General features: G+C 50.2%; 1 protein-coding gene across 1 annotated transcript in view; it reads right to left on the bottom strand.

Moving 5' to 3' along the window:
* crim1 (cysteine rich transmembrane BMP regulator 1 (chordin-like)) overlaps positions 1–15,591 on the bottom strand; it is a 221,800-nt gene that overhangs the window by 38,548 nt on the left and 167,661 nt on the right. Inside the window, exon 8 of the mRNA XM_056295460.1 lies at positions 2,326–2,451. Within this exon, the coding sequence (XP_056151435.1) occupies positions 2,326–2,451 (126 nt within the window). The remainder of the gene's footprint in view (positions 1–2,325; positions 2,452–15,591) is intronic.

The following is a 15,591-nucleotide window of genomic DNA, read 5'->3' as shown; positions in this document are numbered from 1 at the left end:
GCTAATCCCAGAGGTTCACATACTTTTGCCACTCACAGGTATGTAATATTGGATCATTTCCCTCAATAAATAAATGGCCAAGTATAATATTTTTGTCTTATTTGTTTAATTGGCTTCTCTTTATCTACTTTCAGGACTTGTGTGAAAATCTGATGATGTTGTAGGTCATAATTATTCAGAAATATAGAAAATTATCAAGGGTTCACAAACTTTAAAGCACTACTGTATATATATATATATATATATATATATATATATATATATATATATATATATATATATATATATGTGTGTATATATATAGGCATTAGAAAACATTCCCTTTTGGTTTTCAGATGGGAACCTTTGTGTCAAGTGAAGCCATGTTAAAGTTGTTTCAAACGGTTGCCTTTCCCTGGTGAAACGCTGCTTTAGACCTTTCCAAATTCCGTACATGTTCTAAATTACAGGCTCTCTGAAATCCTCTGAACTTAATCTGCTCACCTGCCAAGGCTGTCTGAGAACAAGCACTGATATAATTTACAAGGTCGTGTCTTGACAGTCCCAAGACATGTAGGTCAGGTGAATCCATTCATCCATCCATTATCTTGACCGCTTATCCTGCTCTCAGGGTCGCGCAGATGCTGCCGCCTATTCCAGCAGTCACTGGGTGGCAGGCGGGGAGACACCCTGGACAGGCCGCCTGGCCATCACAGCCCCCCCCCCCCCCCCCATTCATTTCTAGGGACAGTTTAGTATGGCCGATCCACCTGACCTACATGCCTTTGGACTGTGGGAGGAAACTGGAGCCCCCGGAGGAAACCCACACAGAAACGGGGAGAACATGCAAACTCCACACACACAGGACGACCCGGGACGACCCACCAAGGTTGGACTACCCCGGGGCTCGAACCCAGGACCTTCTTGCTGTGAGGCAACCGCGCTAACCACTGCGCCACCATTGCACTGGTCAGGTGAATCACCCATACTAAATTGCCCCTAGGTGTGAATGTGTGTGTGTGTGTGTGTGTGTGTGTGTGTGTGTGTGTGTGTGTGTGTGTGTGTGTGTGTGTGTGTGTGTGTATATGTGTGTGTCAGCCCTGTGTGATGGCCCGGCGGCCTGTCCAGGGTGTCTCCCCGCCTGCCGCCCAGTGACTGCTGGGATAAGCTCCAGCATCTCCACGACCCTGAGAGCAGGATAAGCGGTTTGGATAATGGACGGATATCTTGAGAAAGGGAAATAAACAACCCCGGGATCAATATGGCACCAGTGTCCTAAAGGACCGGTTCAATAATCAGATCCGTTCCAAGACCTCAGATCTTCCAGTTTCTTCACTGATTTCAACTTGAACTTTGACTTTCTTCTTGTTACAACCTAGACCTGAATAACTGCTGAGGATTCAGAAGCCACACTGGAAATGTGTCACGCTGCAGTTCCTCGGTGTCTCCATCAGAGGGAGACAAATGCGCGCCAACAAAAGAGGCCGTCCAACTAAAGGAGCTGAACCACTTAAATTGGCAAAACTACAACACCTCAATATGTTGTGACACAGCTTTGAGTAAATGAACGCTGCCAAGCAAAAAGTACAAGTTGAGACAGTAATCATGAGCGTGACAATAGTAATACATAAACAAAATGCACTGTCAGAAAATGGGATGTAAATCACTGGAGGCTGATGGAGCGACTTAATCCCCACTGTCATAACAAGAGACTTCCTACAGGATGAATTCATTTAAGTTTGAAGCAGCAGCTCTAAATTAATGGCGTGGGGACCAAATGGCTCCCCCCCCCCCGATGACAACAAAAAATAGGTTTAAAAACACATAAATCCAAGGCAGACGGGCTACATATCGGACAAGACTCCTTCTTTCGGCTTGTCCCCTGTCTCTCAGGGGTCGCCACAGCGGGGTTTTCAGTTTCCACCGGTACCCTGTGAGGGCACATATCTGACGAAACTATGAGTCTTAAAGTATATTGGGAATAAGGCACAACACAGAACAGGCTGCCGTGTCGTGGATTAACGTTATTCTGTGGAACAAGCTTCAAAAAAATCAACAAAACACGTTTGAACCAGTCAATATGATGCTTATCCTGTCTTTACTGCCACAGATAATAGTGCCCCATCAATTTTCTAATTTAGCTGCTAGCATAGCTTTGATGTGCCTCTATTAAAGATGAAGGCCTGATGCGTCTCCTTTGCTGCATGTGGTGGCTGGCACCTCAGTTTTTAATTATCCCCAGCACTTTAAACTGACAAACCGAATTAATTTCTGTGGACTCATTCTACCACGTCCTCCAAGGCGCCGCTGGTTAAACTGTGCTACACTCCACTGAGGTGTACTGACGTGTGTTGCAGCGGCAGCTGCGGCAGCCGCTCAGGTTGGTGTGGTAGCCGTAGCGGCAGTCGCCCACAGTCAGGAGGCAGTTCTCCTCGGGACAGCCAGGGGGCGCCATGGTGATGTAGCTGGGCTCTGAAAAACGCATGCATCCATGCGCGCACACACACACACACACACACACACACACACACACACACACACACACACACACACACACACACACACAGAGCAGATGGTTAGCTAGCAGTACAGTTTTAGTGTTGCACCCTGCATTAGAACCAATACCGGGACCAGGATTCACATATGAGGAACACGTTGTCATTTCACTTCATGCACTCACATACATGAAATGAAAAGAAAGGCCGTTTCCCCCAGCCCACAGCAGTACAACACAAAGACAAAACCACATCCAAAAACTACAAGAACATACATACCCAAACTAACACACACATCCACACTAAACAAAAAATCACTGTCCAAGAGAATGAACGCCAGCCATGAGCTAGCAGTTAGCTTAGCCCGCCCCGCTTCTGCGTCCTGCCAGACCGCCCTCGGTGTTCTCGGAACTGCCGGTCTGCATGGGCTAGCAGTTAGCTTAGTCCGCCCCGCTTCTGCGTCCTGCCAGACCGCCCTCGGTGTTCTCGGAACTGCCGGTCTGCATGGGCTAGCAGTTAGCTTAGCCCGCCCCGCTTCTGCGTCCTGCCAGACCGCCCTCGGTGTTCTCGGAACCGCCGGTCTGCATGGGCTAGCAGTTAGCTTAGCCTGCCCCGCTCTCCCAGCCATCAAACGAAGACAAAACTTAAGACGCAGACGTGGACAAAGAACTTTTATCATCCTGGTTTATCACATTTTATTACTTAAGAGCACAGGGAGTTCAGCAATACTGAGGCAAATGATGGCAATTAGAATAAAGATCATATTGTTAAGGGTAGAGTCTGTAACGACATGCAGCACTATGTCTATGTGGAGTGCTTTGACAACACGAGGGTTTTCCTGCATAGAGAATTCAAAGGCGCTCCCCTTTCTGGAATCGTGTGCTGCTTCTCGGTCTCGGCTAGGCAAAACACAATTTTTGCTCTTACAGACTGTGTATGAAGACTACCGCTGTGCTCAGTCGAATGCCGTCATGTGGGATTACAATGGCGACATCACTCCGGTGTGACACTATATCATAATCAGCACAATGCATCCCAAAATGCATTGCTGCAGAATTGCTGAAGAGGAACAAGCTGAGCTGGAAGACAAAGCTCTCAATTTACCAGTCAGTCTTCGTTCCAACCCTCGCCTATGGCATGAGCTATAGTGACCGCAAGGGTGAGATCGAGGATACAAGCGGCTGAAATGAGTTTCCTCCGTAGGGTGTCTGGGCTCAGCCTTGGAGATAGGGTGAGGAGCTCGGACCTCCAGGGGAGCTCGGAGTAGAGCCGCTGCTCCTTCGCATCGAAAGGAGCCAGCTGAGGTGGTTCGGGCATCTGATTAGGATGCCTCCTGGGCGCCTTCCTTTGGAGGTTTCCTGGGCACATCCAACTGGGAGGAGACCCCAGGGTAGACCCAGAACTCGCTGGAGGGACTACACGCCCAATCTGGCCTGGGAACGCCTTGGGATCCCCCAGGAGGAGCTGGAGGGCGTTGCTGGGGAGAGGGAGGTCTGGGGTACCCCGTTTAGCTTGCTGCCACCGTGGGCCGACCCCAGAGAAGCGGCTGATGACGAGATGAGAACAAGCTGCAGTCATCTGTGCCACGGACGACACATCACAGGGAAATCAGGTGGCTGTGAAGCAAACAGGTGACTCATGTCCGTTCTGATCGCAAGCACGTGTAAATATTTGAAACAAACGCTCGCTGCATTACAGCCTATCAGTCTAATATGTTCAGCTTTGCGGATATGGCTCTTCGCATCACAGAACCTTCACAGCAAGTTTGCAAGGATGATGAGGAGGACAGGAGTTGAAAAGACAATAAAACATCGTGTAATTTGATTTGTAATAAATCCACCAGCCATTAAAATGGTAAATGGATTGCACTTGTAGAGCACTTCTCTAGCAGCAACAGCCACTCAGAGCACTTTACAACCAATGAATGGCTGACATTCAGCCACGCACACACAGACAGACGGCGTGCCAGCCATGCAAGGTAACAACCAGCTCACTGGGGTTAGCTGTCTTGCTCAAGGACACCGCAACATTTTTGCAAGGAGGAGCCGAGGATCGAACCGGCAACCCTCAGGTTAACCAGTCAACCCGCTCTACCTCCTGATCCACCACCGCCCCTTAAGATCCATAATTCACGTTACTAACAAGATGTGCGGTAGATGTCAGGTGTGCGGGTGGCGATGTGGTGGAGGAGAGCGCTGCTGCTGGAGGGAGTCAGAGTGGAGATGAGGAGTCAAGGCCAGGGTATTATTTATGGCTCCGCCGCCGCCACGTTCTTCTGAGTATATTGACATAGAAATTACACAGCTGACGTGCCAGGTTTTATAAGTCTTTCCCAGAACTAATAAAGATGGAGGCGGCGGTTCTGACCCGCAGCAGCAGCAGCAGCAGCAGGAGGCTTTCTCCGGGCTCAGGCCTCACGAGGAGGGCATGGCTGTTCACCTCGTAATAATTTGTTTACTATAGCTCACTGTTTATTTTACTTTCCACATCCCCTTTGTTTTGTGAAATTAGTGTGATCTTAACAACTGTAACGGTAATGACGGTAACGTTCTTCAGCGGCCCGTCAGGAAAGCCTCAGAAGGAGCCAAAGGCCCTGCGGCGTCAGCCGCTTTTCTCATTCACAAGTCATAAAGCGAACAGCATCTATGAACGTGACCAAAACCGGCTCCTACAGATCCTACCTTTAAGATCCTTTGTTAGTATCGGCTCACCCACCATCTTTCAGCTGTGTTGTAGGTACTAAAACGTCCTCTTCTCCTTCTTCTTTCAGCTTGTTCCCTGTTTCTCGGGGGTCGCCACAGCGGATTTGATAGTTTCCATCGGTACCCTGTGAGGGCACAGCACCGACAGCGCTCGTTGTTAGCCCGGGCCTTGACCGATCCGGTAGGGTCTCGTCAATCCGCCCAATGGCAAAATGTTACGTCGGAGGCCCTTCCTGACACCACCGCTAACCCCGTGGACCCTCTTTGTAGGTACTATTAATTGCCAGGAGAGCCGGCGGTTATAAAGTCTTCTGCAGTTTCGTTCCTCCAGTGAATTCAGTTATGGATTAAATCAACATGTTGTTTTTTAGCAGGTAAATCTCAGAACGGGCGGCACGGTGGCGCGGCGGTTAGCGCGGCCGCCTCACAGCAAGAAGGTCCTGGGTTCGAGCCCCGGGGTAGTCCAGCCTTGGGGGGGGTCGTCCCGGGTCGTCCTCTGTGTGGAGTTTGCATGTTCTCCCCGTGTCTGTGTGGGTTTCCTCCGGGGGGTCCGGTTTCCTCCCACAGTCCAGAGACATGTAGGTCAGGTGAATCAGCCGTACTAAATTGTCCCTAGGTGTGAATGTGTGTGTGTGTGTGTGTGTGTGTGTGTGTGTGTGTGTGTCTCGGCCCTGTGATGGACTGGCCCAGTGACTGCCTCCCAGTGGCTGCTGGGATAGGCTCCAGCATCCCCGCGGCCCTGAGAGCAGGATAAGCGGTTCGGGTAATGGATGGATGGCTGGATGGAAACTTAGCACTACGAAATGAGAAACCTAATGAATAAATGAATGCAAACAGAGGGACACTAGCACCGATTTATGTGTATTTTTCTGAGGTGGGAACAGCAGCGGCTGGATGGACACCTAGAATCATGTGAAGTATTTAAGGGAAAGAAAAAGACACTGTACTAGAAAAAATAAAACAACTGATCTTCCAGTGCGGCATGCCACCACAACCGTACTGATGGGACTGATATGATATTTGAGATACTTCATTGATCCCTGTGGGGAAACTCCTCTCTGCATTTAACCCATCCTAGCTGTGTAGCTGGGAGCAGTGGGCGGTTGCCGTGCTGCACCCGGGGACCAGCTCCAGTTCGTCTTGCCATGCCTTGCTCAGGAGCACACACAGGAGTATTAACCCTAACATGCATGTCTTTTTGATGGTGGGGGAAACCGGAGCACCCGGAGAAACCCCACCGCAGACACGGGGAGGACATGCAAACTCCACACAGAGGACGACCTGGCATCCCCCCCCCCCCGGATGACCACCGCGTTGCCCTATAGACTATAAAGAAAGAAAAATCCGGGTGGCGTAGTGGTCTATTCCGTTGCCGACCAACACAAGGATCTTCGGTTCGAATCCCCGTGTTGCCTCCGGCTTGGTCGGGCGTCCCCACAGAGACAATTGGCCGTGTCTGCGGGGGATGTGGGTATGTGTCCTGGTTGCTGCACTAGCGCCTCCTCTGTTCAATCGGGGCGCCTGTTCAGGGGGGACGGGGAACTGGAGGGGTATAGCGTGATCCTCCCACGCACTAATTCCCCCTGGTGAAACTCCTCACTGTCAGGTGAGGTGACTCCACATGTATGGGATGTGGTAGTCTGCAGCCCTCCCCGGATCGGCAGGGGGTGGAGCAGAGACCGGGATGCCTCAAAAGAGTGGGGTAATTGGCCAAGTACAATTGGGGTGAAGGGGGGGGCGGAGAAAAACACTTTCATACCATGAAGGACATAACACTATGGATATCCAAAGTGTTGAGAAGAAATGACAAGTGTAACTGCAGCCGAACGTGAGTCCCACCACATCAGCCACACAGAGCAGGCGCCAGCTTCCAAAAATACCTTTTGCAAGCTAGCTAGCTAACTTTGAAGTACTACATCTTATATTTATAGATTGAGAGATTCATATTACATCATTCTCACCGTGGACCGCTTCAAACAACAGCCAAAGTGGGTGAAATTGTGTGGAGAGAGCGAGTTGAGTACGGAACTGCTGCTTTGCAGTTGTAAGTAACAGAGGATGATTCAGAAGTAGACCATCATACAGCTCGTAGGGAAAGTAGGCTCTGTGCATCCTCCAAGAGCTTCAACCATACAGTGCCATAAAAAAAGCGTCTGCGACCTTTCTGACTTCCTGTTTCTGCACGTTTGTCACACTTAATGGTTTCAGATCTTGATACAAAATCTAATAAGACGACGAGAACCTGAGTATTATTTTTTTTTAAAGTGTTCCCCCTTTTTCTCCCCAATTGTATCCGGCCAATTACCCCACTCTTCTGAGCCGTCCCGGTCTCTGCTCCACCCCCTCTGCCGATCCAGGGAGGGCTGCAGACTACCACATGCCTCCTCCCATATATGTGGAGTCACCTGCCGCTTCTTTTCACCTGACAGTGAGGAGTTTCACCAGGGGGGACGTAGCGCATGGGAGGATCACGCTACTCCCCCCAATCCCGACCGACCAGAGGAGGCGCTAGTGCAGCGACCAGGACACATGCCAACATCCGGCTTCCCACCCGCACACACGGTCAATTGTGCCTGTACTGACACCCGACGTAACACGGGGATTCGAACTGGTGATCCCTGTGTTGGTAGGCAATGGAATAAACCGCTACGCTACCCGCGCACCCCTTTTTAAATGATTTTGAAGGAAAAGAGTTATCCATCACCAACCCTGCATGAAAAGGTAACTGCCCTCTTAGTTACTTAGTCAACCAATGAATCAAATGTAACTGATCATTGGATTCAGTTAGAACAGACACACGCAGGCGTGACTACTGACAGCCCTGTTGACTCTAAACATGACACGTATAGAGCCTTACATCAATGTGAAGTAGGCTACAAGGTGTCAACAAGCAGCACACTATGCCGCCATCCAAAGAAGTTACGGAAGAGTTGAGAAATAAATGGCATAAACAAAAAAGTATCCATCTGGAAAGGATTACAGAGCCATGTCTAAGGCTCTGCGAGTCCAGCGAGAGACAGCGAGAGACACCGTCTCCAAATAGAGAAAACTTGGAACAGTGGTGAGTCTTCCCAGGAGTGGCAGGACCTACCAAAGTTCCTCCAAGGTCGAAGTGACGACCCATCTACGAAATCACAAAAAAACAAAACAAAGCAGGGTAAATTCTAAAGAACTGCCCTGACTCCACAATAAAAGAAAGACTGGACAAAAATGGAATTCATGGAAGAGTTACAAGGCGCACACCACTGCTAACTAAAAGAAACATAAGTGCTTGTCTCACATTTGCAAAAAAGGCACATTGATGACCTCCGCAACCTTTTGGGTTAATGTTCTGTGGACAGACAAGTCAAAAGTGGAACTTTTAGAAGACATGGATCCCGTTGTGTCTGGTGTAGCAATCACAGCATTTCACAATAAAAACATCATACCAACAGTCAAACATGGTGGTGGTAGTGTGATGGTGTGGGGATGCTTTGCTGACTTGGGGCCTGGAAGACTTGCCATCATTGAAGAAACCATGAATTCTGTTCTCTACCAGCAAATTCTGAAGGACAACGTCCGGTCATCAGTCTGTGATTTGAAGCTGAAGCATAACTGGGTAATGCATTAGGACAATGATCCAAAATACAAAAGTAGGTCCACCTCAGAATGGCTCAAAAGAAACAAAATTAAGGTTTTTGAGTTGCCTGGTCAAAGTTCTGACTTAAATCTCAATGACCTTGCACAGTAAGCGGTCAGCAAAGCCTCTACACCCCACTTCAATGGGCTCACAACATGCCTTCCAGCCTCTTCTCCAGCACTGATCCACCAGCTCCTGGTTACTTGGACCGCTCCCACTCATTTGCCTCCTCTATCCGGTCCTTCCATGGAACCGTCAGCTCCATATAGGAGCACCTGTCTTGAAGAGGCTGATGATAGCACTGCGTCTGGCCTAAACAGAGTTGTCATAATGTGGTTCAGGAACCTGAGCTGCGCCTCCAAGTTGACTCGCAGCTCCCAGTCGGACGCAGAGGTGAAGAGACTGGCTGCTGATCTGGGCTGTGACTGAGGCTGCTCACCAGTCTGACTAAGATAATGTTCCTCTGTCTGTGGGCTTGCTTGTTGTTGGCCACAGCTTTGCAGATGACCTCTGCAACTGTCTTCAGCACCTGGTCATGTCGCCAGTGGTAACGGCCCTGCCCCAGGGCTGCCGGGCAGCTGCTGAGATTGTGCTTGACTGGACCTTTTCAAGGGCACAGAGGACATGATGGAGAATCAGTCTTGCCCCAGAGATGGAGATTTGCAGGGCTAGGTATAACATCATACACAGCTTGTACTATGAACTTGATCCGCTGCGATTCTGCCTGCCAGATATCTCCCCAGGATATCTTCCTCTCCAGCACACCCTCCCACTTTGTCCGTGCTCGCTGCTGCCGCACACCCACCATTCCACTGGTCCTTTCCTCCTTGACATCTGCCCGCACCTCCTCCAGGACTAGATGGCATTTGTCCTTGTGGGATGGCTCCCAGCCCTGCCCTTCCAGTTGCCACTGTGCCCACCAAAGCGTTATGTCTCAGCCAAGACTTTGCTATCACCAGGCCTTCCTGGGTCTCCACACTATAATGCCTGCTGATGCCACTCTAGAGTCCTTGGAGTCCCAATAGAGCAGTGCCTCTCTTGTGCAAGAAACCTTGAACTCCTCGTCGAGGCTGCTGATAGGGAGATGGTGTTTGTTCCTCCTCCCATACAGTGCTGCAGACCCAGCCATCTCTGGAGGTAGCTACTGATCTTCCTGTCCAAGGTCTCCACTATTGACAGGGTTACCTCATAAACAAGCATAGGCCAGAGGACTTGGGGTAAGATGCCATGTTGGTAAAGCCAAGTCTTGAACCTGCCAGGTAGGCCAGCCTTGTCTATTGTGGTCAGCCTATTCAGAAGCTCTTTGATGGTTGCTGGGATTGCCGCTGTATCTCTAAGGCTACAGTCAAAGACCTTGCCTAGGCTCTTGAGTGGTTTCTCGGTAATGGATGGGATTACAATGCCATCCAGAAAGAAGCAAAACCAGTCCACCACTTTTTTTCCCTCTTCAACACTATGGCTCTGGATTTGGCTGGTTTAAAACTCATCCTTGCCCAGGAGATTCGCTTCTCCAGGTCCTGGAGGATCCACCTACCACCAGGCACCGATGATGTGGTGACAGTGACGTCGCCCATAAAGGCTCTGATGGGGGGCTGCCGAACGCCACACTTGGACAGAGGGCTTCTGCACTCAGTTTCAGCTGCCTTGACCACCGCATTCATGGCAAGGCTGCAGAGTGTACTGTGACATGATTCTTACAAGTGCAGCATTTATCATCAAATCATTTACTCTTCAGCAACTGCATTTTAGTTTTGGAACTTTTGGTCCTCTATAAAAACCTAACCACAAAAATATCTGTAAACCTAACCTGCTGAACCACAACTTGTCTGTGTTTGTTTTAGCCTTATCTTAACAGTGTGCTAGTCTGAACCTTGATTTTGTCACGTCCCTGCCTCTTCAACCCTGCCCTCATCAGGCCGCTCCCACCACCTTACCTAGCTCATCTGGTTCATCGACCTCACCTGGAGCTCGCCAGAGCTCACACCTGACCTGCATCTCCAAGCAGGCCGATCAACCCATCTTGGCCAGGATAAGAAGCCGCTCTGCTCTCCAAACGATGCCAGATCGTTGAACCACTTCAAGTGTGTAGATGACTCTAGCTCTAGTTTTGAACCTTTTTTGACCAAGCCTAACCCCTATTTCCCTCTGCCTCAGGTTAGACCTCCCTGCCATTACCTGGACCATGCCTGTACGACTCCCACGACCCTGTCAAGACCACCGCCTGTACGAGAACCACGACCCTGCCAAGCCCACCACCGTAACGGGAACCACGACCCTGCCGAGCCCACCGCCTGTACGAGAACCACGCCCCCGCTAAGCCCACCACCTGTCCGAGAGCCTTGTCCCTGCCTCAACCTGGCAGACAATAAACGTGCCTCTTTGGCTTTCCCCCCATCCTGTCTCTCATTCTTCTTTTGGGTCTTACACCTGGTAGCCCTGACAGATTTAAATCAAACCCTTAATCCCAACCTCAGATCTGAGCTCACACAAGTCACATGTTTCACCTGGAAACTGTTTAAAACCCTCTTGTTTGTGAGATGGTTTGATATTTCTTTCTATCGAGCACACATGCATGCACGCACATGCGCGCACACACACACACACACACACACACACACACACACACACAGAGCTCGTTGTACCTTGTTAGCAGTTGATAAAAGTCCAGAGTGGTGGTGAGTCACCATGCTGACATCACCGTTGACATCAACATCACTGCCACTGTACAGCAGAACTGACTCCTGCATTCTATTTGTACTGTGTGTGTGTGTGTATTTGCATGGTGTGTGTGTGTGTGTGTATTTGCATGGTGTGTGCATATGTGCATATGTGTGTATGCGTGCGTGCATGTGTGTGCGTGCGTGTGTATTTGCATGGTGTGTGTGTGCTATGTGTATTTGCATGGTGTGTGTGTGTATTTGCATGGTGTGTGTGTGTGTGTGTATTTGCATGGTGTGTATATGTGTGGGTGTAATTGCATGGTGTGTGTGTATGTGTGTGTGTATTTGCATGGTGTGTATGTGTGTGTGTATTTGCATGGTGTGTGTGTGTGTGCGTGCGTGTGTGTGTGTGTGTGTATTTGCATGGTGTGTGTGTGTGTATGTGTGTGTGTATTTGCATGGTGTGTGTGTGTATTTGCTTGGTGTGTGTGTGTGTGTGTATTTGCATGGTGTGTATATGTGTGGGTGTAATTGCATGGTGTGTGTGTGTGTGTATTTGCATGGTGTATGTGTGCGTGCGTGTGTGTGTGTGTGTGTGTGTGTGTGTATTTGCATGGAGTGTGTGTGTGTGTGTGTGTATTTGCATGGTGTATGTGTGCGTGCGTGTGTGTGTGTGTGTGTGTGTATTTGCATGGTGTGTGTGTGTGTGTGTGTGTTAGAGCATAATTGATGAACAGTAAAACTGCAGCAGTTCCCGCTGCTGTTAGGACGTCACAAAGGTGGGAGCTAAATGTGTTTCACACAGCCTCTTAAGCAAGAAACAGTCTGTGCTGCAGATCAGGATGCATGCTGGGAAAATGCACCCGGCTCCAGCATCTTTCTCCGCTCCACACCGTTGGTACTGGAAGAACAACTCCATTGAAAGCCATGGCAGAGGACCGTACGGAGGCGCCGGCCGGGGTGAGTTGTGCAGGTGTCATGTGTATGAATGTGTGTCACCGTGTCTGTGTTTGCGTGCGTCTGAGCATCGTTGCATCATTGTATCATCCGCAGCTGCAGCTACCGGCAATTATCTATGTTGCCAAGGCAACAGGGAAATGTGTTGCATTGCCATGACGAGCAAATAGTGACAACTGCTCCCTTGAAGACAACACTTGATGATTCTGCCTCGTGGCACGACTCCACGAGGGCTCGGTAGTGCTCCCTGGCTCCCTGGAGGAGAGGACGGCAGACTCCATGTGGTCTACGCAGCCGTCTGGACCACCCCTATTCACCACTACCTTAACACCTTCATCCCGGGAAGTCTGCATAGTGTGCTGGTCTCGCCCGTTCGAATCCCCGGGTTACCTCTGGCTTGCTCAGGCATCCCTACAGACTCTACTGGCCGTGTCTGCGGGTGGGAAGCCGGATGTGGGTATGCGTCCCGGTCGCTGCACCGGCGCCTCCTCTGGTCGGTCGGGGTACCTGTTCAGGGGGGAGGGGGAACTGGGGGGGAGTAGCGTGATCCTCCGACGCACTACGTCCCCCTGGTGAAACTCCTCACTGTCAGGTGAAAAGAAGCAGCTGGCAACTCCACATGTATGGGAGGAGGCATGTGGTAGTCTGCATCCCTCCCTGGATCGGCAGAGTGGGTGGAGCAGAGACCGGGGCGGCTCCGAGGAGTGGGGTAATTGGCCAAGTACAACTGGGGGGGGGGGGACAGTTATATCCCAGCTGCTTTCTCACTGATGGCTGCAAGACAATCACATCTTCAATCTTATGGTTTGTTCTGTGAGAACCCTGTCACTGTTACCCCGTCACTGTAACCCCGTCACTGTTACCCCGTCACTGTAACCCCATCACTGTAACCCAGACACTGTAACCCCGTCACTGTAACCTCATCACTGCAACACCGACATTGTAACCCTGACACTGTAACCCCATCTCTGTAACCCCAACACTGTAACCCCATCACTGCAACCCCGACATTGTAACCCCATCACTGCAACCCCGACATTGTAACCCCATCACTGCAACCCCGACATTGTAACCCCATCACTGCAACCCAGACACTGTAACCCCGTCACTGTAACACACTGTAACCCCGTCACTGTAACACAGACACTGTAACCCCGTCACTGTAACCCAGACACTGTAACCCAGACACTGTAACCTCATCACTACAGCAGACACTGTAACCCAGACACTGTAACCCAGACACTGTAACCCCGTCACTGTAACCCAGACACTGTAACCCCGTCACTGTAACCCAGACACTGTAACCCTGTCACTGTAACCCCGTCACTGTAACCCAGACACTGTAACCCCGTCACTGTAACCCAGACACTGTCACCCAGACACTGTAACCCAGACACTGTAACCCTATCACTGTAACCCATACACTAACCCTGTCACTGTAACCCAGACACTGTAACCCAGACACTGTAACCCAGACACTGTAACCCTGTCACTGTAACCCCGTCACTGTAACCCAGACACTGTAACCCAGACACTGTAACCCAGACACTGTAACCCAGACACTGTAACCCTGTCACTGTAACCCATACACTAACCCTGTCACTGTAACCCAGACACTGTAACCCAGACACTGTAACCCCGTCACTGTAACCCAGACACTGTAACCCAGACACTGTAACCCCGTCACTGTAACCCAGACACTGTAACCCTGTCACTGTAACCCATACACTGTAACCCAGACACTGTAACCCAGACACTGTAACCCCGTCACTGTAACCCAGACACTGTAACCCTGTCACTGTAACCTCATCACTACAGCAGACACTGTAACCCAGACACTGTAACCCCATCACTGTATCTCAGACACTGTATCCCCATCACTGCAACCCCTTCACTGTAACCCCGTCACTGTAACCCCATCACTGTAACCCCATCACTACAGCAGACACTGTAACCCAGACACTGTAACCCCATCACTGTATCCCCGTCACTGCAACCCCTTCACTGTAACCCCGTCACTGTAACCCAGACACTGTAACCCCATCACTGTATCTCAGACACTGTATCCCCGTCACTGCAACCCCATCACTGTAACCCCATCACTGCAACCCCTTCACTGTAACCCCGTCACTGTAACCCCTTCACTGTAACCCCTTCACTGTAACCCCGTCACTATAACCTCATCACTGTAAGGTGAGACAGATGTGACACATTCTCCAGCTGTTCCTGTATCAGCCTGCACATCAGGAGGGCTGCTGTCAGCGGCTATCACACATACTGATACAGAATGTAGGGAGAGGCTGAAAGAGGAGATTACAGAAAAAGAAAAGAGAAGAGACCAGAGGGAACTGCAGGAGGACGGGCAGAATTAAGGATGGAGAGGAAGAGGGATGAGAAAAAATGGAGGGAAGAAGAAAACACGGCAGGAGAGAGGAGGTATGAAAAGAGAAGTCAAGGTCAGGTAGACAGAAATGTGATTTTGTGTGTGTGTGTGGAGGGGGGAGAGAAAGAGAGAGAGCGAGAGTGAGAGCGAGACAGAGAGAGAGAGTGAGAGAGTGAGAGACAGTGCGAGAGACTGAGCGAGAGAGAGAGCGAGACAGAGCGAGAGCGAGAGCGAGACAGAGAGAGAGAGTGAGAGAGTGAAAGACAGAGCGAGAGAGAGCGAGAGAGAGAGAGAGAGCGAGAGAGAGAGCGAGAGAGAGAGACTATGCTTGTCTAAGAGAAATCAGAAACTCAGCGAAGCAGGAACGGGTGAAAACATTGACAAGGGACTGAGCAGAGCGTACATGTGTGTATTTGTATTTGTATGTGTGTGTACTTGTATTTGTATGTGTGTGTACTTGTGAGTTTGAGGAGGGAAGGGAGAAAGATGAGTATGCATGAGTGTTTGTGTGTGTATTAAAATGAGAACTTAATTTGACAACATTTGAAACTGCGGCCATCTGCCTCAAGGTTACTACTTGACAAACAAACGGTCTCTCTTCCTGCTCATCCTCTCTCTTCCTCTCTCTTCCTCTGCTCATCCTCTCCTCATCCTCGCTCTTCCTCTGCTCATCCTCTCCTCATCCTCTCTCTTCCCCTGCTCGCCCTCTGCTCATCCTCTGCTCGCCCTCTGCTCATCTTCTCTCTTCCTCTGCTCATCTTCTCTCTTCCTCTGCTCATCTTCTCTCTTCCTCTGC

Source organism: Lampris incognitus, chromosome 16 (assembly GCF_029633865.1).
Source record: "Lampris incognitus isolate fLamInc1 chromosome 16, fLamInc1.hap2, whole genome shotgun sequence".
Taxonomy (NCBI): Eukaryota; Metazoa; Chordata; class Actinopteri; order Lampriformes; family Lampridae; genus Lampris; species Lampris incognitus.
The sequence above is the reverse complement of the archived record's forward strand: the minus strand, read 5'-3'. Positions and strand labels throughout refer to the sequence as shown.